This window comes from Stenella coeruleoalba (assembly GCF_951394435.1).
Source record: "Stenella coeruleoalba genome assembly, chromosome: 8".
Classification (NCBI taxonomy): Eukaryota; Metazoa; Chordata; class Mammalia; order Artiodactyla; family Delphinidae; genus Stenella; species Stenella coeruleoalba.
The window spans coordinates 14,242,253-14,265,088 of NC_137154.1; the positions used below are offsets into that span (position 1 = coordinate 14,242,253).

Here is a 22,836-nt window from a genome sequence, read left to right on the forward strand (position 1 = left end):
CGTGTGTACCTTGCCTCACAGGTGAGGGAGCCGAGGCCCACAGAGATGAAGTGATGTGTCCGCCTAGCAAGAGGCGAGGTCAGGGTCCGAACTGAGACCTGTGCCCGTAACCAGTGATGGCAGCAACACGGTGTGGTGTGGCCCCTGCGGGTCCATAGCCTCAGTAAAATCAAACCACCAACCTCAGCGTGGAGGTTTCCAGCCTGGCCCCGGCGCTGGTGCTGACGCGGAGCCCCGGAACGCGCGCCCTTTGTGAGGTGGCCCTGGGAGTTGGCAGCAGGTTCTGTCCTGCCGGGGGAGGGGCGGGCAGAAGCCTGGAGCAGGGACCCAAGTCGAAGATGGTTCTCGTTCTCGCCATGCTGGGGGCTCTGTGCCCCAGGGCCGCGCTGAGCCGCCACCTCCTCAGCCTCATCCTGGCGGCTGCGCTCCTCTGCCCCGAGGCGCTAAGGTAACTCCTGGGGACACGGGGTCAGGGCTCAACAGGGCCAGGGGCCTGGAAGGTGGGGACTCTGCAGTGCGGCCCCACCCTGGCCCGTTTCCCCCTCTGCTGGGAGGCGGTGGTTTCCCTTTGGGGCCTGGGCTGAGCACCCCACAACTCCCGCAGGCCCCAGCGATCTGTTCCTGAGGAATTTTCAGCCCCCCTGGAACTCTTGGAGCCACTTTCTGGCCTGGTGGACGGTAGTATCTCCTCCTTCCCCTACCCCTTCCCCTCCTCTGCCCCCAGCCCTACCTGGTGGGGGAGAGATGCCCTAGGAGAGGGCGCCCAGGTCCAGCCTGAGGGCCTTCTCGTCCCAAACGGCATCTGCCTGGGGACGTCTTCAGTGGACGCAGAACAGATTCTCCCTCCCACTCATACCCTCTTCTCTCTCCTTAGACTATGGGGTGCGACCCAAGCACCCATGGCCACGACGGCCTCGACCCCTTCTCTCCCGGGCCCAGCAGCGCAAGCGGGCCGGGCCGGACGTGGCCGAGTATTATGACGCGCACCTGTGACAGGAACCTCTCATAAAGCTATTCTGTGCAGCAACGGCTTGGGCTTTCCCGGGATGGAAAGGAACCGGGCAAGGGAGGGGGTCCAAGTAGACAAGCAGATGAGACCCACTGCGGTCCCAACAGGAAATGGCACTTTAATAGTTGTGGCCAGCATACAGGACTGAGATGGGGCTACCGCCGAAGCAGCCAAGGGGCCTGGCGGGCCCAGGCCGGGGCGGAAGCCGCCTTTTCCTGCTGAGGCGGGGCCCCCTGCGGCGCTCTCCCTCCCTGTGAGGCCGCACCCCTGCCAGGGGCTGGCATGCCGGTGATGGTAGGAGCCACCCAGAGGCCACACAAGTGACAGGGCTGGGGACAGGGACTGCACCCCTGCCTGCTGCTGTTTTCCTTGCTGCAAAGCCCTCGGGAGGTGGCTGGGCTCAGCCTGAGCTCAGGGCCCTCCGGGAGCTGGGGGCGGGGGTGGGGTGGGCACTCACAGGTGGCGTGAGCTTTGTAGAGGCCCGGAGGCCCTGGCAGGGAAAGTGAGGGAGGCCCAAGATGAGACAGAACCCTCCGCTCCGAGGATGGGCACCCTTCCTGGCCAGAGGCTTAACACCACCCCCCAGCCCCACTCCCTCCCAATCCCTGGGCAGCCCGCTCCGTCCTCCATAGATGAAGCTGATCCCATATATTACGATAAACTGCATTTGCCTCTCCCCATAACCCCCACCCTCCCCCACCCTCGGCCAACAGCCCCCCCGCTTCCCCGTCCTCTGGTAGTGGCAGGTGCCCCTCCTCAAGCAGTGCCATGTCCTGTCAGCAGCCAGCCGTCCTGGCGCTGGCCCCAGGGCCCAGGGGATGCAGAGGGCGAGGCAGCGCTGCTACTCCAGGTAGATGTCTTCTGTGGGGCAGGTGTACTCCACGAACTGCTTGTAGAACTGCTGGAACGCTCTCCTAGGAGGCAGGCAGACACACCAGAATGACTGGGGAGGAACAGGATCTCGACCCAGGGTTTTCACACTGGAGCCTCGGGGTACCCGGATGGGGCTGCGCCTCCCCCAGCCAGAGCTGCTCAGCTCTGTTCTTTGCACACAGTGTTTCCTGAGTGAGATTTCAACTGAAGAAAGGGCCCAGCAACCAGAAGTTCGGACCTCAAGACCACCCAGCCCTCTCTCCAGGCCTCTGTGACCCAAGGACGCCATGCCGAGTGCCGGGGAGGCCTGAGGGATGCTGCCAAGCATGAGGAACGTGTTCGGGGCCTGAGACCGGGGCTGGCTACAGGGCTGGGTGCTTGGCAGGACACACACACACGTACCCCACGGATTCTGCCAGGGCTTTGGTGGATTCTTCAGACACAAAGACATGGCAGGCGAACCGGTGGTCGGCAGGGTGCTTGGTGATGAACCCAAAATACCTGTGGGAGGACAGCAGTCTGTCTGGGCGGGACGGGGGCTCAGAACCCTCAGGCACACACGTGGACCCACGCCCTGAACCACCACCCGCGCCTTGACCTCTTCCCCGTCGTGTTCTTACTTGTTGTTCTTTGGATGGTATCCGCAGAAAGAGATGTTTTTTAACTGGAAAAAGTGGCTACATTTATTCCCCTACAAGAGGGAGGAGAGAAGAGGGTGGTCATCAGCCTGCAGGGGCACAGGTTGGAGGTCTGACGGGAGAGCGGGGCCAGGCCGGGGCAGTCACCTTGGCCTCCTGGGAGTCGTCAGCCTTGACGCCTATCTTCACGCCCCGCACGCTGATCTCTAGGACGCAGCTGGAGGGCGGGTTAAAGTGCACGGTGAGCCGGCGGGTGGTGGCAATCTGTGGGTGAGGGATGGGAACATGAGGTGCTGGGTGGCCCTCTCCCCAGGAGAGGATGGGGACCGGGCCGGGGGTGGGCACCCTTCCCAGTGGAGCAGGTACCTTTTGCATAGCGGCACAAAGGACATCATTGCCCTTGTGATAGGGAACCTGGACTGAGCCCAGGAACTTCACCCGGAACTGGTCCACCCAGTCGCTGTTTTTGGTCAGGGCTGGAAAGCAAGCGTGGAGTGAGGAGTGGCAGACCCAGCAGAGGATGCACCACCCAGGGCTGCCCCGACTTGGCTGGGCCTCACTTTTCTCGATTATGAAATGGACCTGAAGTCACCACTGCCCGGCCCCCTCCCTGGGTGGTTGAGATCTGAAGCACAGGTCCGCCCGGCAAAAAATGGGGACCCAGTGGCACCAGGTGGGGGGAGGGAACACTACCTGCCATATGTTCAGGCTCCTTGGTGACCTCGATGGCGTAGTAGGCAGGAAAGATGCCCCGGGCACCCGTGCGCATGTTGTAGGCCTCATACCAGTAGTCCTCAGCCTGCAACTCCACCAGCAGAGGGTCATCCACTTCCAGCTCAAGTTCGTCTTCATGTCGAGGCACAAACCTGTCCCCAACAAGGGCCTGTGAGGAATTCACCACCCAGGCCCCTCCAGCCAGCCATCTACTCCCCACCCTGAGGTCGGGGGGTTGTGTCGGCATCGCTGGTTCAATAAACGTTTGCACAGTGTCCCATGTGCCTGTCACTCCCTGGGGGTGGGGGGGTGAGACCAAGGTCAATCAGACATGCATCTGCCATGGAGGAACTTGCAGCCCAGGAAGCAAGTGACCAGGGCCACTGGTAAACTGTGAGAGGTCACAGGAAGCGAGTATTTCCACATGGAGGAGGGTGAGGGGTAGTGGGTTTTGTGTGTGGTCAGGTGTCTCTGTTGGGCACCCTCCTGGGCCCCTGCCCCGGCCAGATTAGGGCTCAGTCCTGGGCTCTGGGCAGCACAACACATTGCTCCGAAATCATCCACTCCGTCCCTGAACTCCGAGTTCCTAGAGGGTGGACACTGTCCACCTGGGGCTGAGTGGTGGGGCTGGGTCTAGGCCAGGGGGTGACGGCAGAGGCAGGGAGGGTTTGGCCCCAGCTGCTGCCTGGCCAGCCCGGCCCTGGGGCTCTTACCGGAATACGGCCCGATGGCTCTGTTCCTGCTCCTCCCCGTTGATGACGCAGGAGAAGAGCCCGAAGGACTCCGCACCTGTAGATGAGGGGGGCGGGCTAGGAAAGGGTGGTCCCAGCTCCGGCTGAGGCTCGCGGGGCAGGTAGAGCGCTCGGTCCTAACGCATTGAACCAGATGGACCTGAGGCCACCTCCCGGGGACACCCTCACCCCGGTCCCCACACGGCTCCCTGCTGCCGACTTACTGGAGGAGCGAGAGCGGCCACTCATGAAGACGTTCAGGAACTTCTTGGAGAAGTGGACGTCGGGTTCATCGGGCGTGGAGTCCTCAGAGAGGCAGGCAGGGGGCCGAGGCCGGGGGGCCTCCTCGTACTCCTCCCCAATGGCCGACTCGTAGGGGGAGGAGGCAGAGGCGCAGTTGTCGTAGACGGTGGCCGAGTCGCTCTCGTCGCTGTAGTCGCCGAAGCACGGCCGCAGGCTCACCAGCTCCAGCTGTGCGTGCTCATCCACCACCAGCGTATACTTGACCGAGTCGTAGGACAGGGCGCTGGTGTCCGAGCTCAACGAGGCCCGTGGAGGCGGCGGCGGCTCGCCCAGGCTCCCCCGCCACCCTCCACCTGGCAGCTCGGCCCGCTCCGGGGACGACAAGCAGTCGAAGCCCTCGTCCTCCTCACTGATGGAGGGGTGTGGCCGCCCTGCAGTTGCCGGGTAAGCGGCAGGGTCTGGGTCGGAGCTGACCGACATCCGGCTCTCAGCTGGCGGCAGGAAGGCGGAGTTGGGCTCTGCAGGGTCTGGGGGCCTCTGCACTGGTGTCAGGTAGATCTCCTCGGTGGCCTCCAGCCGCACGTCCGCCTGGTAGTGGATGCGGTCTCGATGCGAATGGCCCCGGCCAGCCGGTGGAGCAGCAGGGGGGCCGCCGGGAGGTGCCATCTGGGTGGCAGCGCTTCGGCGGCAAGGGCTGTCGGTGGAGGTGCCTCGGTCCTTGGTGGGGGCGGGGCTGCTTGGGGGCGGCAGCTCATCGCTCAGGCAGATGTGCTCATGTGGAGGCGTCTGCTCCCCTGGAGAGCAGGCAGGGCAGTGCTGAAGGCAGGTGCCTCGCCCCTGACTCCGAGGCTACCTGCTCCCTCCACTCGGCATGTGGACACAGACACCAAGATAGAGCCTCTGGGGCAGTAGGCCTACGGCAGGCTCTGAGGCCAGTCCTCTCACGCCAGCCACAGCCGACAGCGGCTGGGCCTGCTCAGACCTGTGGGACCGGCAGTTCACCTCTACCCAGCAGGCTGGAGACTGCTGGTTTGCTCTCTGCAGTGGGGACTGAGGGCACGTGGAGGTCCAGGTAAGGGAAACGGTCACGACTTACCTGTCTTCAGTGGTGAGGATGATCTCGACACCCGATCCTGCCAACTGTGCTTCTTGCCCAGGGAATTATTATTCAGTGTGTCCTGTGCAGGGAACAAAAGGCCCTTGTGACAGCAGCGCTCAACAGTGCCCGGCACAGGGAGGCCCTGGCCCTGCCCCCATCAGGCCATCCCTAGGCCATTTGCTGCTCCCCCCACCCCTTAATACTTGCCAAGGGCCTCACCCCCAACCCTCTGGAGCAGGCAGAAGGGGTGGCAAGTCACAGCCCTCCCAGCCAGGGCTATTGGTGCGAGACAGACCACCCCCTTGGCTCAGGGAAGCTGGCCAACCCTCAGGGGGATGCTCTCATCAGCCTCAACAAAGGTGGTGATGGCCAATGTGAATGGTGGTGAGTGGGGGGAGGGGCGGGGAGAAGCAAGAGCCATCCAGGGACAGAGCCAGACCGCCAGTCTCAGACACGCAGGGTTTACAAGGAAGATGCCCACTTCCAGCCCAACTCCCCTGGAGCTCAGGAACCTATGGCCTAGGGAAGGGGCAGGGACATTCTAGGAGAGCCAGGAGGAAGGCGCTCCCCAGCAGCTCCCCTGGCTTGGGGGACTGGGATGAATCATACAAACGACGAATCCAGAACATGGTTTCCCCACCCCCCCCAAGAGCACGTGACAGAGGAGTGACAGACGTAGTTGTCAGAGGCCTCCTTCCTGGATCTCGGGGCCACCCACCCCACATTCTCAGCCCCCTGGGACCCCTCTCCACGATGCCTACATACAAGGTCCCCTGCACACAACTTAGCCCCCTCCCCTGAGGACACCCTCACAGGCTCTCGCATGCATGAGTCTGGCTGCCAAAACCCACCCGAGAGGATCCTGGGAAAGGGACCAATCCTTTCCCTGCAGCCCCTGCACCCTCCACCAGCAGGCCCAGCTCCCTGAGCCACTCCTCTGTACCTCTCCAGACTGGGCCTGGAAGACAATGGGCCCGGCCGGCTCTCCCCAACCCTATTCAACCCTCCTTGGCATCCAGCCACCCAGTCCAGGGGCCCTAGGCCCCCAACCCAGCCAAGCAGCTCCACCTCCCATTTCTCTTCCCTGCCGTCTGGGAATCCCCAGCTGCCCACATTTCAAACCATCCCCAGCTCTTCACAATTTCCCATGACTTTCCCCCAAACTGACCACTTCACATGCCTTTTTCTTCAGGCCCCGCTTCTGACCCACCTTCACCGGGAACCCCATACCCTTGCACGCCCTCAAAGCCCTGTTCTCTTACTTCCCTACTTCTCTCTTCACCCGCATCCTTCCACTGCCCCTCTCAGCCCTTTCATTCCTTCAGCCTCTCCTCTCAAGGCTTCAAAGCCAGCCAGCCCCGCTCGGCCCCTCTCCCTTAGGACAGACTCTACTTGCCCTCAGCGACCACCTCCCCAGGGACCTCCCCCGTGGGAAGCTACGGAAGGTGTCAGCAGGCCCGAGACTTCTCCCTCCTCCGGACTGGCAAGTGACTCTTCCGCATCCCCTCCTGCTCCCCGGCCCGTCCGGGCCTGAACCCTGAGACGGCCGGCGCCCCGAAGACCTCCCGGGGCCCTGCCCCGGGGCACCGCCCCCTAAGCCCCGCCCCCAAGCCGCTGGCTCCTCACCTGAGACCGCGGCACCTGCGGGAAGAGGTTGAGCGTGGTGGGCCGCTTGGGCCGGTACGTATCCCCGCTGCCCGGGCCCTGGCCCTGACCCTGGCCGCGGGGCGCCGTCTCCTGGTGGGGCTCCGCCTCAGGCGGGCCCGCTACCGGCCGCCGCGCCGCACGCTCCTCCTCGTCCTCCTCTTCGTCGTCCTCAGCGCCAGGAGTGTCCCCCGCCGCGTCGATCAGGTCCATCTGCAGCATCTCGGCCTGCAGCCGGCTCCCCCCGCCGCCACCGCCGCCGCCGCCGCCGCCGCCGCCGCTGCCCCCAGACAGCAGCCCGGCGCGTGGGGGCTGCTCGGCGCGGACAGAGGGGCGTCAGGGGGCGGGGAAGGGGCAGGGCCAAAGCCGCCGCGCACCGCCCCCCACGCGGGCGAGTCCATTCCGCGGCCGCAAAGAGGGGGACAGAGGGAACGGAGCAGGAGCCCCGCGAGAGGACCGTGCCCTCCCGCGCCTTCGAGAATGCGCGAGGCCGCCTCCTCCCCACGTCAGGCGACGCCTTTTGCAGTCCGCACTTCTCCCCTCCCCACGGTCCCCCCTTCCCGACTCTTTGCACCCTCCCGTTCCCTTGGCAACGGCCAGTGACCTCACCCGGGTAGTAAGCCGAGCCCAGAGTGAGGTCACCGCTGTTGCCATGGGGACGGAGGGTCGCCGAGGAGTTCGGGCCCCACAAGGGATGGGGACGGGGTTTTGAAGGGGGCAGGGAGGAAAACTGAGGAAACAGTCTCAGCCAGGAGGGCCTCAGTGCAGACAGGAGGACCTGAGCGCGACTGGAAGAGGGATGCTGAGGGGGAGGAGCAAGTGGCAGGCACCTGGACGAGGCAGTTGCATCCCCACCTTCCTCGGTCCTCAGGCTGAGGCCCCTCCAACCTGCCTTCTCTCAGGCCAGCCTAACTTTGAGAACCCCGTTCAGAGCCCCGTTCTAGTTCCAGCTCTACCATTAACTCCCTGGCACCTTGGACAGATCCTCTGACTCTCCAATTCCCCCACCAGTTAACTGTCTCCCCGCTTCCCTGAGAGGTGAGGACTCACTGGCAAGAGTACTTGATGGCCCCCTGGAGCTTGTCTAAGGCCCCACAGGGTACGCCCCGAGCTAGTACTGCCTCAGGGTCCTGCTCGTTGCAAGGACCACCCTCTCCAAGGCTCTGCTTGTGCAAGTGGGAGTCGAGAAGCTATGTTAGTCCAGAATCAGTGGCCTCTGCCTCCAGCGCTTCCTGGCCTGGCCAGAGGGTGGCGGGTTGGAGTACAGGGTAGTGGAGGGTTAGCCCCACCCCTTGGTTTCCTCTTGCCTGGCAGAACTTACAGAATCTCTGGGGGCAAAAGGAGATCAACACAGAGGCACCCCATCCCAGCTCACACGGCAGCTCTCCTTTGCTAACCATTCTCCCAACACCATGTCTACTTCGGCTACCCACCCTCCGGGGGCTGAGAGAAGCTCTGGGCTCTGCAACCTAGCTCCGCACTTGCCTTCCGTCTCCTGGCTAGCAGCCCCTTCTTCCTGGGGGGGGGGGGGTGGGAGGGAGGCCCAAGCGGGAGGGGATATAGGCATACATATAGCCGATTCACTTCATTTCACAGCAGAAACTAACACAACACTGTAAAGCAATCATACTCCAATTAAAAAAAGAAAAAAGACATAGGGGGATCCTTATCTGACTCAGTCTCTCCGGATGCCGGGGACCTCCTGGCAGGAGTCAGAACTTTGGGAGCCGAGAGAGCCATCTGTCCTATGACAAAGCCATGGGGCCCAAAGCAGCAGCAATGCTGGATTAACCTTCTAGAGGGACCTTTAGGACGGTGGGCCAGAGAGGGTCTTCGAGGCTGTGTGGTGTGTTTGGTGCAATGGTATCCAAGGGAGTGCCCTGGCTCTTTTTTCCTGCCCCAAAGCACTGCAGATTCCACCAGACTCCACCCTGCTCTGCCTCAGGACCTCTGCCAAGGCAGCTTTGGAAAGGATTTAGGGTAGTCCTGAGGCTTCCCTTAATTCTGGCCCTAACTGCTGCTGTCCTAGGCCTCAAGACTTCCTGCTCTCTCCCTTCTTGTGGGCAGTCGAAGGAGCTATCTCCTGCCTTAGCCCCTGGCAAAATAAATAAATAAATAATAAATTAAGAATCTGAGCACTCAAGATGTGCCAAGCATTGTACTGGATGTTTCCTGCATGTTATTGCATTTAATGAGGGTGCCACACAGACCCTGAAAGCCCCTCTAGATACGGGGACACCTTCAGTCCTGTCCCTACCCATCCTGCCACTCCACTCAGGGAGCCCACCCTTACCCGTAAGGACAGGGTGTCTTTGCACTGCAGGCTGATGCCGCACTCATCGGTGATCTCGGAGAGGTCTTCATCCTCAAACTCCTCCAGGCTGATGTCATGGGTGAGCCTGGTGGGGACAAGAAGCCAAAGTTACCACTCAGGGGATTGCTGCCAGCGGGCCGAGGCCCCCTGATGCCTCCCTAGTACCTCTTCCAAGGGGCAGCCCCTCGAAGGCAGATCACAACCCCCAGAGGATGGGACCTGGGGTCTACCTGTGCCAGTGCAAGGGGTACTGAACAGGCAGGGCAGGAGTTTGGGGCTCATGTCAAAGGGCAGGCCTCCTAGGGTGGCAGTGGAAGGGGAGGCTCCAGGTTACCCCAGCTCTTCCCAGCTGGGAGTTGTCCACCCTGCTGCCAATCAGGAGGCCATGCCTAGAAGGCCCAGCTGATCAGAGCCTTGGCTCTGCCAGAGAAATGACTCCCAGGGTCAAGGCAGGTGCCAAGGCCAGTTCACCCATGGAAGAGGCAGAGAGTTGAGAAGAGACTCCAAGGGATGCCTGGAGGGGGGCTCCCTGTGCACGGCAGTGACAAAACCCCCAAGGTGCTGGCAGAGGCCCCACCCCAGTCTCCGAGGAGAGCTCCATGTCCCCAGCCCAGGAAGTCCCACGCCTCGTAAGCCCTGGGAGCAAGTGCAGGGGAGTCTGGTGTCAGTCTAGTTTCAGCCTCTTCTAGGAGAGACCATGCCCCTGTTCTGTGTCCTTGGTCTCATCAATTCGAACACAAAATCCTCTTGCCTGGCATGTGGGCCCCGAACAGGAGGCCGCCCAGCTGGGGGCAGGGACAGGGGGATGTGTCCTGAACGCAGGAAGCAGATCAAAGCACTTCAGCGAGGGAACGCTAACTGGCTGTGTTAGAACCCTCTCCCCCCAGGCCAACCCTGGGCCCCAACCCCAGACTGCAGGACTGTGCCAGCCCCTGAGGTGCCTGCTGGTCCCCTCACCTGCTCAGCCCCTGCCCCGGGGACCCCGCCCGGTTTGGTGTGGGTGGGACATTGGGAGAATTCTGCTAATGAAGTTGGGGAGAATTCTGAGTCTTTTCTTCAGTAAGACCAAGAGACGGAGGCATAGAGAATGGAGACCCACTAGTCCAAGGTCACCCAGGAGAGGTGGTGGACTCAGCCCCAGGGGGATCCTAGGAGGCCACACCCTCTGCCTCTCACCTCAACCAGACCAAACGCAGACCCGGAGCTCCACGGAGCTGCCCCAGTACTTCCCCTCCCCCACACCGGTCCCCACACCCCTACCAGCTCTCCCACTGATCCTCCAACCAGCTGTCATTGTCTGGGCTGGAATCCATCTTCAGCACCAGCTGCATGGAGAGCCCAGCCCGGCTGGGGGGCTGCGGGGCCCCGGGGCCGCCCTCTCATGCCCAGAAGGGTGGAGGTGCCAGGGCTCCGGACAGGGCTGGGGCCTCGGGCCTCCACCGCCTGGGTCTGCCTTTCTGAGTCCAGCCCGCTGCAGAAGCCTGGGGAGCTCATTAAAAATAGATGGGCTGGGAGAAGAGGCAGCGGCTGCCGACCCGGCCCCGGTCCCAGCTCTTCCCAGCCAACCCTCGGCTGCAGGCAGCTTCCTCCCCTGGCCCTTCGCGCTGCCGCTGCCGTCAGCCTCCCGCCGCGGGATCAGGTTACTGCAATCGATGCCACGGCTCCACCTGCCCTTCCAATGCCCCTGTCGGGGGCTGGGATGGCCCCCCTCCCTGGCCCAGGCTTGTAAGCAGACAGCAGAAATCTGGGATGTTTCCCCGCAAAAGCCAGCCCCTGATCTGCTTTAAAGGGCCAGCACCACAATTAGGGCTCCTGGTAGCAAGATGGAGGGGCTTCCAAAATCCTCCACAAATGGACGCTCCATCCGCACAGCTATTCGCTCACCCCCATACCTCATCAGAGAGGTTTCTGTGGGCCCAGGCAGCCTTCACACAGTGCTGCCTGGGGTGGGTCTGGGCTGCCTCTATTGCCCACCTGGGTGCCCCTCCCCAGGGCTCCATCCCTCAGTACCCATCCAGGAAGTGCCCGTGGGCACCAGAGGCGCTACAGCCAGGGCTAAGGCCAGATCATATGTGGATATCTCACAGCAGGGCAGGAAGGGCAGCTGGGGAGCTAATGAGCCTCCTGGCACTGCGGGGTGGCGTAAGCAGAAGCTGGAAGGTCCCTGGAGAAACAGCGGGGGGCGGGGGAGCTGGATGGACACTGTGCTCTTTAAGGCCTCTCCTGACCTGGAGCCCGAGGGTGGTAGGTTCCCAGGGCTGGGGGAGGGTGTGGTGTGGAAGTAGGGGTAGGGCGGGGAGGACAGCCCAGCCCAGAAGCCAGAGCAGCACAGGGTGGCATCTCTGGCCCTGGGATGAGAACCCAGTGGTGGGCACTAAGCAAATGGTTAATATACACACTGGCTGCCTGGCCAGTCACAGAGAAGTCACTCCTGGGACTCAGTCAGCACCAGGCAACTGCAGGACCACTGGGTGTCTAACCCAGAGGTGCCCTCAGACGCCCCCTGCTCTGCCAGTGACCTCTGCACACATCTGCATCTCCTCGTCCTCACTGACCAGCCTGGTCTAGCTCCTGCCTCTGCAGTCCCAGACCCCCGCACTGGCCTGCCTGCCTCAGTTTCCCCATGCCAGCACCGTCCCACCCCACCCGCCACTATCAGGAGGAGCTGTCCGAAATGCCGCCCTTTCGCCCCCGACTCAAAACCCTCCAAGATGCCCTGCTAGTGGCCGACTCCTTGGCCTTGCATCAAGACCTGCAGCTCCCTGCGCGACTGCCTGCCTCTGGCGCCCGCCTCCCCAGGGTCTAACCCAGCGCTTGGATGGAGCCCACGGCAGGCTCTCAACCTGTGCTTGTTGGTAGAAGGCTCAGTTAAGCCTGCTCCTCCAGGAAGCCCTCCTGGCCCCGTGTCAGTGCCTTACAGCCCTCCGGGCAGCACTCACTGGTCCCCTGTCATTCCCCTTGCTCGTGATTGGCATCACACTCTGCGTGGAGGCGAGGCAGTGCTGGGGAGCAGACAGGACGAGGCCTGCATCAGACGCCCTCCCTCCCCTCTCAGGAGGCTCCAAAGATAGATGGAGCTCACACCCTGCCCCCACCCTGCACCCAGCCAGTGGTGAATAAAGGTCCCCTCCCTCCCAGTGAGGTCTGGAGGGCAGAGCTGGTGAGGTCATCTTGCATACACCAGGCACCCAGTGCGTGTCTGCTAGATGTCTGTCAAGGACAACCTCAGCCCCCACGGGCTCCTCTCAAACCAAAGTGTTCAGGGCAGACCTGCAGGGTCTGGCTTGGACCTGGGCTGGGGCTTCTCAGCTCATCTCTACACACCTGATCTCAGCATCACCCGATATTCCCACTTCCTGGGACAGCAGGTCTGGGGGCAGGCAGGGACAGCTGTATCAGATGAGGAATGAGGTTAACTGAGGGCAGTGGTGGAAAGAGCACTGGGCTGGGGCTCAAAAGCCTGCACTTGGGACTTCCCTGGTGGTCCAGCGGTTAGGACTCTGAGTTTCCACTGCAGGGGGCATGGGTTCGATCCCTGGTTGGGGAACTAAGATCCCACATGCAAGCGCGGCACAACCAAAAAAAAAAGCCTGCACTTGATCCCTGGCTCTGGTGGGGTGGGTTAAGGGAGCTCCTTAATCCTATTTTTTTCTCATAAGCAGGCAAGATGGTGGAATGGCCGCCATATCAGGCTCAGAGGCAGGAGGCCTGAGATCAGATCCTGATTCTTTCGCTCATGAGAAGCAACCGCCCCGTCTCCTGAGCAGCTGCTGTGCCCTGGCCACCAACCTTCTTTATGCTCTGAATCTCCCTTCATCCTCACTCCAGCCTTGGAAGAGGGTTTTTATTCTGTCCATTTTACAGATGAGGAGCACTAAGGCCCAGACGTAAGATGCCATAGGTCCGCCATTTCCCCATATATAAAATGAACCCTCCCCATGTCTGGGTGCTGGTAAATTTAACTGAGTGGAGTGTTTGTGAATTGCAAGGTGCTGTCAGGAGGTCACAACCAAGGATCAAGGGGCTTTACTGATTATGGAGTCCCCTTTGCAAGTCATACTCCCCCCGCCTCCCATCCCCCAGCCCCAGTCCCAGCCCTAGCCCTGCCCTTTCCTCCTGCTTTTCCAGACACCAGGTGTTCTGGGTCTCTCCGCCGAAGCCCTGGGATACCCTTCATCGAGGCAAAACTAAACAGACCCTTTGTCCCTCCAAGCTCAAGAAGGGCAACTATGGGGAGGAAGGAAAAGATGGAAGGGAAGATGGAAGGGAAGAGGGAAGGAAGGAAGGAAGGAAGGAGGGAGGTTCCCTCCTGAAGCCACTGATCCACCCTCCCCATGGAGACCTGAGCCCTGAGCGCCACGAGGCCACCTCTAGATCTGGAGACCCCAGCCCTTCGGAGGCAGCCGTTGCTGATCTCAGACCTGCTTGCCCATTCCGGTGAGATGGTTCCTGAGGTCTCATCCACATTAGCATTTGGTGACTTGATGTCACGGGTTTGGTCTCTGGAGACCTCCCTGACCTTTGGCGTCTATCTTTATATTCCAGGCCCCCTCTTCCGCGTTAACCTCATCGCCTCCTGCTCCGGTGCCCCAGTCCCTTCCTCTGGCCGAGCTGGCCCCTCACTGCACTCTGAACATGCCATCCTCAGGCTCCCCTTCCCTGAGCCGAGCTCCCTTAAATGAACACACAAGCCTCTGGTGTTCCGACGTTCATGTCATGGCCTTTTCCCTTGCCACGTGCTGTCACATCCCCTGTTCGCCTCGTTCCACCTACAGCAGCTCTTTCTAATCTGCCGTTTCAACCCAGTAGTAGGTGGAGTTAGAAGTGCACGCGAAGGGAGGGTTAAGTGGTAAAGTGCTGAGGCTTTAGCTGAGCAAGGCCAATCAGAGCCAGGCGTCTGGTTGCTCAGAGGCCATTCCTGTCTTCCTGCTCCTGGCTCTCCTCCTGGAGTGAGGTAAGGATGCCAGCGGAGTGACCTTGGGTCCTGACCATGGTGTCCCACGGGCCCCTCTCATGACAGGGGTCATCTGTGGTCCAAGGGTCCAGCCTGTCTCTCTGCTGCCTTCTGAGTGCTGAGCAGAGCTGCCCAGTGGGCTCTCGGACACGTGCCCAGGCTGCCCTACTCTAAGCAGCTTCCCCGCTTCCCTCAGGCTCCCCCACAGGCCATTCTCCGAGGGGCCACCAAAACCAACATTTGAAATGCAAATCTGGTCTTGTCACCCCTCCCCAGCTCAGAATCCTAACAGCTTCCCCCAACCCTTAGGAAAAGGGGCCAAAATTCTCACCTGTGGCCCCTCCCTTCCCCTCTGGCCTAGTTCATTGCCGCCCCCCCCCCCAACTCTCTAGGCTCCCTTATCAAAGCCTCCTCTCACCTCCCTGATCAGGCCAAGAGCCCTGCTATGGGCTGGGTCCCTCTTGCTGGTGTCCTGGGTCACTGTAATTTTTACCTTTGGGCTCTGCAGCCAGTGGTGGGCTCCCCTTGGAGGCAGTCCATCCCTGAGGGCAGGATCGTGTCTCTTGACCAACAATGGGTGGTGCCTGATACAACAGGTACTTAATGAACATTGTTGAATGAATGAACCACTGGTGTCCCCAGGTCTTTCTAGATTTCGCCCTTGGAAATCTTTACGTCAGTTCCCCTTTCAACTCAACTTCCTGTGTCCCCACCCCTCACCTGCATCAGAGTCTGGGGTGGGATGTGGAGGCCTCGGGGAAGGTGGCACTGGCTAGAATGGGGGCGAGCCAGGCCCAGCGTCACCCTCAGAGCCCTCTCTCCATCCCACCCCCAGCTCTGGGTGGACCTTGGGGCCAGGCCGGGTTTGTTCCCCTGGTCTGGAATTCCCTTCTCAACTGTGTCCACACTGAGGTCATCTTCACTGAAAACTGAAACCAACCCAAGAAACAAGTCTCAGGAGAAAACCCTTACTTGGGGTTATCATGTGTCTCATCTGTTTAAACACCGTGGTGTTGATATGGAGCAAGAACCCTGGGATCTGGTGACTCGACTTTCAGGAAACTATCCTGAGAAAATAATCCCACCCAGGGAAAGACCTTTATACACAAGGATGTGTGCTCTGGTAACGGCAAACAGCAGAGCGGGTATGACTCTCCTTTGGGATGAACGTTATAAAGTCTGTGAACTGGGACTTCCCTGGTGGTCCAGTGGTTAAGAAACCGCCTTCCAATGCAGGGGACGCGGGTTCGATCCCTGGTTGGGGAACTAAGATCCCACATGCTGCGGGGCAACTAAGCCCATGCGCCGCAACTACTGAGCCCGTGCGTCACAACTGAGACCCGACGCAGCCAAATAAATAAAGTCTGCGTATTAATGTAGAAAATGGCAATGAATACAATGAGCAGAAGACGGAACGTGTGACCTTATGGCTCCACGTGTTGCTTCACACGCAGGAAGAAACACCGACAAAACACGGCTGTGAGATGTGGTGGGATCTGGGGGCTCTTCTCTCCTAGCCCTTGCTGGGTCACACCTCCCACCAGCCGCCTCCGGGGCCTGGCTCTGGCCCCTCACAGAGCTGGGTTTCCTGAGGGCATGAGACCCAAGGCCCTGTACCCTGTAGGCGCTAAATAAATGCCTATTAGAGGCAGTGCTGGCTGACCCAGGCCCTGGGTGTTCCACGAGGGCATCTGGTGCCGGATGAGGCAAGGCCCACGGTCGACGCTCCCAGAGATTTCCTGAGCAGGGTCAGGGGCCAGAGGTGGCACCCAGGATGGGCAAGAGCCCCTGGAGTGGGGATGGGGCCAGGGAACCAATCTGTGGGATCCACTGGGCCCCAGGGATCCAGAGACCAAATGTAAGGCTCTGACCTCCAAGAAGGGGGGTTGAATTCCTGCCCTGGCCACACCGGCTGTGTGAGGCGAGTCCACGTTCTGTCCCTGCACTGGAGGTTCATCGCAGCTGGCCGGGCACTGCCCAGGGGCTGGGGCGCAGCGGCCCCGGCAGCCGCAGCTCTTCATCCCCCCTCCCCGCCCCACAGCGTGGCTGGCCCCCCCCTCACCCTTCTCTCTGTCTCTCTGGGTGAGACGCTCTCCCTGAGGCTTCAGGCCATCGCGCGCTCTCTAAGTGGAGACTCGAGGGTCTTTGGCCCCAGCCCCATCCTCTCCTTTGAGCTCCAGACCCCAAACCAACTGCCTGCTTGAACCCTCCAGTTGGCTCCCCCAGTGATCGCCAAGCTCAGATTCAGCAGGCCTGAGTGACTTCACCACCCTGCCCGCCAAACCTCTCATCTCCTGCAAGGCACCCCCTCCCTCGGGACCTAGCATCATCCTGGACTCCTGTCTCTCCTCCCCGCTCAGAAGTGGGTTAATCTACCCTCCCAGCCGTCTCCCAGCCTCCCTGTCCACTCTCTACCTGGCAGCTGAGATACCATCTTTTTTTAAAATTAATTTATTTTTGGCTGCACTGGTTCTTTGTTGCTACGCACGGGCTTTCTCTAGTTGCGGTGAGCGGGGGCTACTCTTCATTGCAGTGCATGGGCTTCTCATTGCGGTGGCTTCTCTTGTTGCGGAGCACGGGCTCTAGGCACGTGGGCTTCAGTAGTTGTGGCGCATGGGCTCAGTAGTTGTGGCTTGCGGGCTCTAGAGCGCAGGCTCAGTAGTTGTGGCGCACAGGCTTAGTTGCTCCGTGGCACGTGGGATCTTCCTGGACCAGGGCTCAAACCCGTGTCCCCTGCATTGGCAGGGTGATTCTTGACCACTGAGCCACCAGGGAAGTCCCCGAGATACCATCTGATACCGTCATTCCCTGGACCTCTGCTGGCTGCCCCTGCTTGCAGGTGGACAGGCCAGGGTCCCAACACGACCTTCGCGTTCCTGCATGCCCTCTCTTCGCGCTTGTGCCAGACCGGGCGTCACACACCCTGCTGGCTCGCTCCTGCCTTGAGCCCTCCCCCCGGGCCGCTCCCTCCCTCTTCTCTTCCCTCTTCACCCTTCCTCCTCTTGAGTGACACTCACTCACCCACCAGGCCTGGGCGGAGCTGATCCTTCCCTGACCCAGGGCTCCTCCAGGCCCCTGACCCGCACACCTACCGCCTATCTGGTAAGGCCTTGTCTGTCTGTCTGACTACACTGACCACACGTCTGCACGATGGGCCAAGCCCCTGTCAGTGGCTCTGGAGTGTCTCAGTGAGACTGGCAAAGTGCAAGCACTTGTAGGTTTTTTGGGGGGCTGTGCTGCACGGCTTATGGGATTTTCGTTCCCTGACCAGGGATCGAACCCAGGCCCTCGGCAGTGAGAGCACGGAGTCCTAACCACTGGACGGCCAGGGAAATCCCACAAGTACTTGTTGAATGAACGAAGGAACAGCTGAGTGCACAGCACCTTGTGAAGAGATGAGTAGGGAGGGCCCTCGTCTCTCAAGCCCCAGGCAGTGTGGAAGAACACCACCGCCCCGCACGGGGTCCTGAGGCCTCGGTGCTGCCCCAGCTCTGCGGCAACTTGCTGTGTGTTCTCGGGAAGCCACTCACCCCCTCTGTCTCCTTCTAAGTAAAAGGGGAGGAGGATGGGCTGGACGAGCTGACCTCTAAGGCCCTTCTCACCCGCGCTCCCCCTCCACACACCCAGGGCAGCTGCTCACTTTACTCCCCACAAGCCTCCCATGTGGGCTGTCCCACTGTCCCCCTCCTACGTCCCACTGTCCCCCTCCTACGTCCCAGCTCAAGGCATCCGTTGCTAAGTTTCTAAATTCTCTCCCAGAATTTCCTTAAAATGAACATGTATCACTTTCATGTTCAATTTTCTTTTATTATTTTGTAAGTTACAGAAGTAACCTATGCTTATGGTAAAAATAAGAAGTCAAAGAATACAGAAGTATGTGAAGTAAGTGAAAATCCCTCCCCCGACACCAGAGCCAAAGGTAACTACTAGTAACTGGTTGGAGTATTTCTAAAATCAGGAAAAAAAAAAAAGAAAAGCACATGTTTATTTAAACCAACTATCAACGAACAAACGCTCACCACTCTCCCAAATCCACACCATGTGTCCCCCTCCACAAACTCTCCTCTGTTGTTTTTACTCCAGGCCCTCTCTTTCCAGGGTGGCTCTGAACTCAGACTGCGTTCAAACCCCAGCTCTGCCACTTATCTAACCTCTTCATGCCTCAGTTTCTTCATCTGCAAAGTGGGGATAACAATAACACTCTGTTTACGTGGTTCTGGGCAGGACTAGATGCTCTTGCACAGAAAGTGCTTAGATTGGCAGCTGGGCAAAGTGAGGGCCTCCCAAAGCGGCGGCGGCGTTTACAGCGTTTTTCTCTGACAGTGTGCACTGTTCTCCTCTGAACTCTCCAATTTTATCTTGAATTAAATAAGAAACCACTAAGGCATTATTGGGCACCTACTCTGTGCTGGGCATTGGGCAAACCAAAGTTTAGGTATTGACTCCTTTTGCCTCCTGGAAGCTGACAGTGGTGCTGGGGGCACACACACACGCGCACACACACATGCACAATAATAACAACAATAAGAACAGCCCTACGTGAACGCAGCTCTTCACAGCCCTTGAAACACTCAGCATGTGTTGTCTCATCCAAGTCTTAGGACCGCCCTGAGCAGGGGCCAAAGTCGGCGTTGTGGAGGAGAAACAGAGACTCAGGCCTTCAGCACCCACTCCTGGCACGTGGCTAAGAGGACTGAGCCAGGATTGAAACCCAGGCCAGAGCCACTGGAGAGTGGTCCCCACCAGGGTTACACCAGCGGTCTGTGAGAGGCGGGAGGGGGAGCCGGCGGGGCGGGCCCTGAGGGGCCGGAGACACTGCCCTTATTATTCCCACACGCGGCCAGGCCGAGGAGTCCTGGAGGGCGGGCCCACGCCTCAGCCTTGGCGTACTGCCACTCTCGCCCACCGGGCTCAGGGCTGGACACACTCCCTGGCTGGCCCGCCTCGTCAGCTCCTCTCCCTAAGGCGTCCATGGTAACCTGCCTGCCAGGGCTGGGGCGGAACGGGAAGCACTGTCACCTGGGGATGGGGTAGCCGGTAGGGGGGGCCAAGCTGTCCTCTGGGCCAGAGGCAGGGCCTGGAGGTAGAGTGGAATGAACATGGAGACCCCGGTTCCAGTGCAGCCTCTGGCTCTGACTCCCTTGGGGTCCTCGGGCAAGCCACCCTGCCGTCCTGAACCTCAGTCTCCTCATCTACAAAATGGGCGGGCCCATGCCCATGCCCAGGGTGGTTGTGAGGGTGACCTGAGCCAGCACAGGGAACACGCTTTGAGCCGTAATGAGCTATCTAAACGTCCGCTGGTGCGGAGGGCTGACACTTGTTGAGCGCCCGCTTGACGCACATTAAGGAATCAATATTAATTAGCTCACCTAACAGATGGGATTCAGAAAAGACAAGAAGCTGCCCAGGTCACACAGCTAGGAAGTGGTGGAGCTAGGATTTGAAGCCAGGCCTGTCTAAGCTCGGTGCTCTCCCACTACAGAGGGGTCTCCTGGAAGGGAGGCAGCGTTTGCGTCGAGGTGGTGTTTCAGGTCAGTGGGGTCAGTCTCAGACCTCAGCCCCGTTACTCTGAGGCACTAACCCCAAAGCCCCCCGGCCCTGGAGCCTTCAGGCTTGGCCTCCTCCATCTGGTCCCCTCCCTCTGGGCTCTTCCAGCTCAGCTCAGGGCCTTGGGGGAGGTTTCTAGTCCTGATGATGCCATTAGAGATTCCCAGGGGTCCCCGCCCACCTGAGGGCCGGGGAGCCAGCAACCCCTTGGTCTGAAGATGGGCTGGCGCCAGAGCCCAGCTGGGGCCTGGCTGGGGTGGGGGCCCCAGGAGAAGGGAAGGCGCCAGCTCATTAGCTGGAGAAACAATGGGCTGGAATGCCAAGTCCTCTTTCTCGGAGGCTCTGGAGCAGTGACACCCTCCTCTTCCTCCTCTCCAGCCGGCCGGTTAGGAGGGCCAGGTTAGGAGGGAGAGATGTTCACCCCTTCTCCCACAACACTCTCTGCCACTCTCTGAACTCCACCTCCCAATTGCCTAACACCAGATGGGGGCAGGGAGAGAGGTGAAGGAGGAGCTCAGATCAGGGTCCTGGGTAGCTACCCCAGCAGGAACCATCCCACCAATACCCCTGGCTACTCCTGGGTGCTCCAAACCAGACTCCCTCTCTCCCACAGCCGGGCCTAGGATCTCGGTGTTGGGCCTTCTTCTGCACCTGCACACACCTGACCAGGTAAGGGCTTGCCACAGTTCACGGAGGGTCCTGGCCACGCCAGGCCTGGGAGTTGGGCCCCTCTGGCCAGGCAGGATTGGGGGAGGGGCCTACGACTCCCTCCTTCCCGCACCAAGGCTGTCGGTCGCCCCAGGAAACTGGGACCCGCGGGGCACCCTGGCCTGCTCCCATCTCTATTCAGAAGCCTTCTGACTGGGCACAGGCAAAGCCCCAGACGGCCTGCCTCCTCCGGGATCTCAACGCACACGCCAGGCCTCGCCGCAGCCCAACGTCGGGGAGAAGGCGGCCTCCGCGCCCACTCCTCCAATTCCAGCTCACGATCTCCTCGCCTAGGACACGGAATGGCGGAGGCAGCCGCACCACGGATATGCAGCGGCCATCAGTCTGGACCTGAGGCTGAGGGGGGGCTCTGGGCGCTCTGTCTCGGAAGGAGACTCCATCCCCACGCCGCCCTCTCGTTCCCGGGGTCTGTGAGCTGGGGGCGCGGGGGTGGGGGAGCCCGGGCAGGTCAATCCTGACCGAAGGGCGGGTCGCGGCGGCCGGAGTTTCTCACCTGAAATTGGGCGGCGACGCGATGTGCAGCCCCAGGAACGGGGAGGCGGCAGGCGGGGACGCGGCCCCCCCGCCCAGGCCGCCGCTCTCTCGCTCCGCCATTCTCCCGCACAGCCCTGGCCATCCGGGCGGAGCGCGGCGCGGAGGCGGCGGCGGCGGCGGCGGGGAAGGAGGCGGGGGCGCGGCGAGAGGCCGCCGCCGCGGGTAAAGGGCTGGGGAGGGAGCGGCGGGCGCACCTGCGCAGGGCAGGGCGCAGTTCCAGACCGCGCACCGCTCTCGGGACTGGCGCGAGCGCCACCGCGCGCGCCCCTGGGTTCCGTGCCAGGGTCTCGTGCGCCCCGCCCCCTGCCCCGCGAGCTCCGCCCCCCCGCGCGCTCTCTCCAAGGTGCTGAAGTCTCCGCCCCGTGGTTCCCGGGTTTGGCTCAGCCCCGCCCTAAATCCCACACCGGCTCCTCTGCCCATTTCCTCCCACCTCAAAGCCCTCCGTGCCCATACGGACTCTGCTTCTCGGGGTGGGCCTAGCGCCTGGGTATCGAATAACTAATGGTGGGTCCCTGGTCCCTAGGACCCTAGTTGACCCCCTCGCTGCAGGCGAAGAAATGAGGGTCAGGAAATGAGGGTCACGGAGGAAGGCAGAGAAAGGCGAGTGGGTGTTGGGAGTTGGCTCCTAGAGCAGACAGATTTGGAGTCAGGTGGTGTGAAATCGCATCCTGGCTCTCCAAGTGAATAGGTGGCGTGGCCTTGCATTAGTGACAAGAGTCCTAAGGTTTGATTTTTCTCATCTGTGAAATGGGAACAATAATGGTCCATCTCACGGTTGTGAGGATGAAATGTGATACAAATGTGTTGTCGCTGGAGGCTGGGAACGCCCCCCACCTCCAGCTGGGAACCAGGGCTAACCCCACCCTGTCCCCTTACCTTGAGGGGACCCTCTGTCCCAAGAACTCTCCCCAGAGTGTCTCCTCACTAAAGATTGACTCAAGCCCCCCTTCAGCCCCAAACACCTCTGATGGTGAATTGAACCCTTCCTTTTGGCTTCTGACTCTCAGCTTCTCCTCCCTGTGTCAGGACTTTCTGCTTTCTCCCTCTCCTCATTTAGCAGCTCAGTTGCATTTCCTGCCGAGCACCCCCTCTGTGCACCCAGACGCCCCATAGCCAGCTTCTCACGTTCTCAGACTTGGGGCCTGTCCTCCTGCCCCCACAGTTGACTTCTTGGGATTCTTCCGGTGGTTTTCCTGCTCCTCCCAGCACCTCTGCCCCTGCTAGGTTTGGGCCATGGTTCCTCCTGGCCTTCTCTCCCCTAAGAGGACTAAGCCTGTGAGCTCTTTCACGGAGCATGGACTTCTGGATACTCGGGCTGCTGGCCACGGCGAGGCCCCCAGCTTTGGTGGGTCATAGAGCCTCTGGCCAATCCTCACTGGCTTGTCTGGCCAGCTGAGAACCACAGAGGTCCTGTCCTTCTGAAGAAGGGGCAGAGCAAACTGCTTCACAGCTGTGGAATCCTATTTGCAAATCTAGACTGCCCACTGGTTGTGCCACCCAGTGGCACGACCCTTCGATTAGCACCCAGAAAGCAGCGGCAGGCACCTGCCGCACAGTAAGCAACCCCCGAGCTCCAGCCCTGAGAACATTTCAATACTTAGAGCCGAAGGCCTTGCTGCCTCTCTTCTCCCTGCCCCTGGGCCCAGAGGGGACACTTTACCTTTCCTGTCTTGGCTCAGGCTCCTTTCACTACACCCAAATGGTAACCACCTGCTGCTATGGTGCTGACTTTTCCTCCCAGGGAAGCAATTTTGCCATAGTGGCTAATTGTTCCTTAGAGTGTGTGCTTCTCTACGAGGGAGCCTCC

The 22,836-nt window shown here is 60.8% G+C and overlaps 2 protein-coding genes across 3 annotated transcripts; one reads left to right on the plus strand and one right to left on the minus strand.

Moving 5' to 3' along the window:
- Nucleotides 1-167: 167 nt before the first annotated feature.
- On the plus strand, nucleotides 168-1,068 carry FREY1 (Frey regulator of sperm-oocyte fusion 1). Its single transcript, XM_079929691.1, has 3 exons — nucleotides 168-448; nucleotides 605-678; nucleotides 875-1,068. Exons 1-3 carry the CDS (start codon nucleotides 339-341, stop codon nucleotides 991-993), a joined length of 303 nt encoding a protein of 100 aa, XP_079785817.1. The 5' UTR covers nucleotides 168-338; the 3' UTR covers nucleotides 994-1,068.
- On the minus strand, nucleotides 1,062-21,551 carry MAPK8IP1 (mitogen-activated protein kinase 8 interacting protein 1). 2 transcript variants are annotated; one of them, XM_079929690.1, is made up of 12 exons: nucleotides 20,989-21,551; nucleotides 9,245-9,350; nucleotides 6,934-7,263; nucleotides 5,305-5,386; nucleotides 4,190-5,002; nucleotides 3,948-4,023; nucleotides 3,214-3,386; nucleotides 2,887-2,996; nucleotides 2,668-2,784; nucleotides 2,503-2,573; nucleotides 2,285-2,383; nucleotides 1,062-1,923 (listed from the first exon to the last, which is right to left on the minus strand). In XM_079929690.1, exons 1-12 carry the CDS (start codon nucleotides 21,447-21,449, stop codon nucleotides 1,851-1,853), a joined length of 2,511 nt encoding a protein of 836 aa, XP_079785816.1. In that variant the 5' UTR covers nucleotides 21,450-21,551; the 3' UTR covers nucleotides 1,062-1,850. The 2 variants fall into 2 exon arrangements, with proteins under 2 accessions (XP_079785816.1, XP_079785815.1); XM_079929689.1 differs by having other exon boundaries at nucleotides 2,668-2,996.
- Nucleotides 21,552-22,836: the final 1,285 nt, after the last annotated feature.

Excerpts from the sequence above, each read along its gene's own strand:
- FREY1 (XM_079929691.1), top strand. The coding sequence starts at position 339 with ATGGTTCTCGTTCTCGCCATGCTGGGGGCTCTGTGCCCCAGGGCCGCG. Across the intron at positions 449-604 it reads CTCTGCCCCGAGGCGCTAAG|GCCCCAGCGATCTGTTCCTG; the intron begins GTAACTCCTGGG and ends CAACTCCCGCAG. Across the intron at positions 679-874 it reads ACTTTCTGGCCTGGTGGACG|ACTATGGGGTGCGACCCAAG; the intron begins GTAGTATCTCCT and ends CTCTCTCCTTAG.
- MAPK8IP1 (XM_079929689.1), bottom strand. The coding sequence starts at position 21,449 with ATGGGCAGAGGAGCCGGTGTGGGATTTAGGGCGGGGCTGAGCCAAACC. Across the intron at positions 5,003-5,304 it reads ATCCTCACCACTGAAGACAG|GGGAGCAGACGCCTCCACAT; the intron begins GTAAGTCGTGAC and ends CCTGCTCTCCAG. Across the intron at positions 3,387-3,947 it reads AGCCATCGGGCCGTATTCCG|GTTTGTGCCTCGACATGAAG; the intron begins GTAAGAGCCCCA and ends TGTTGGGGACAG.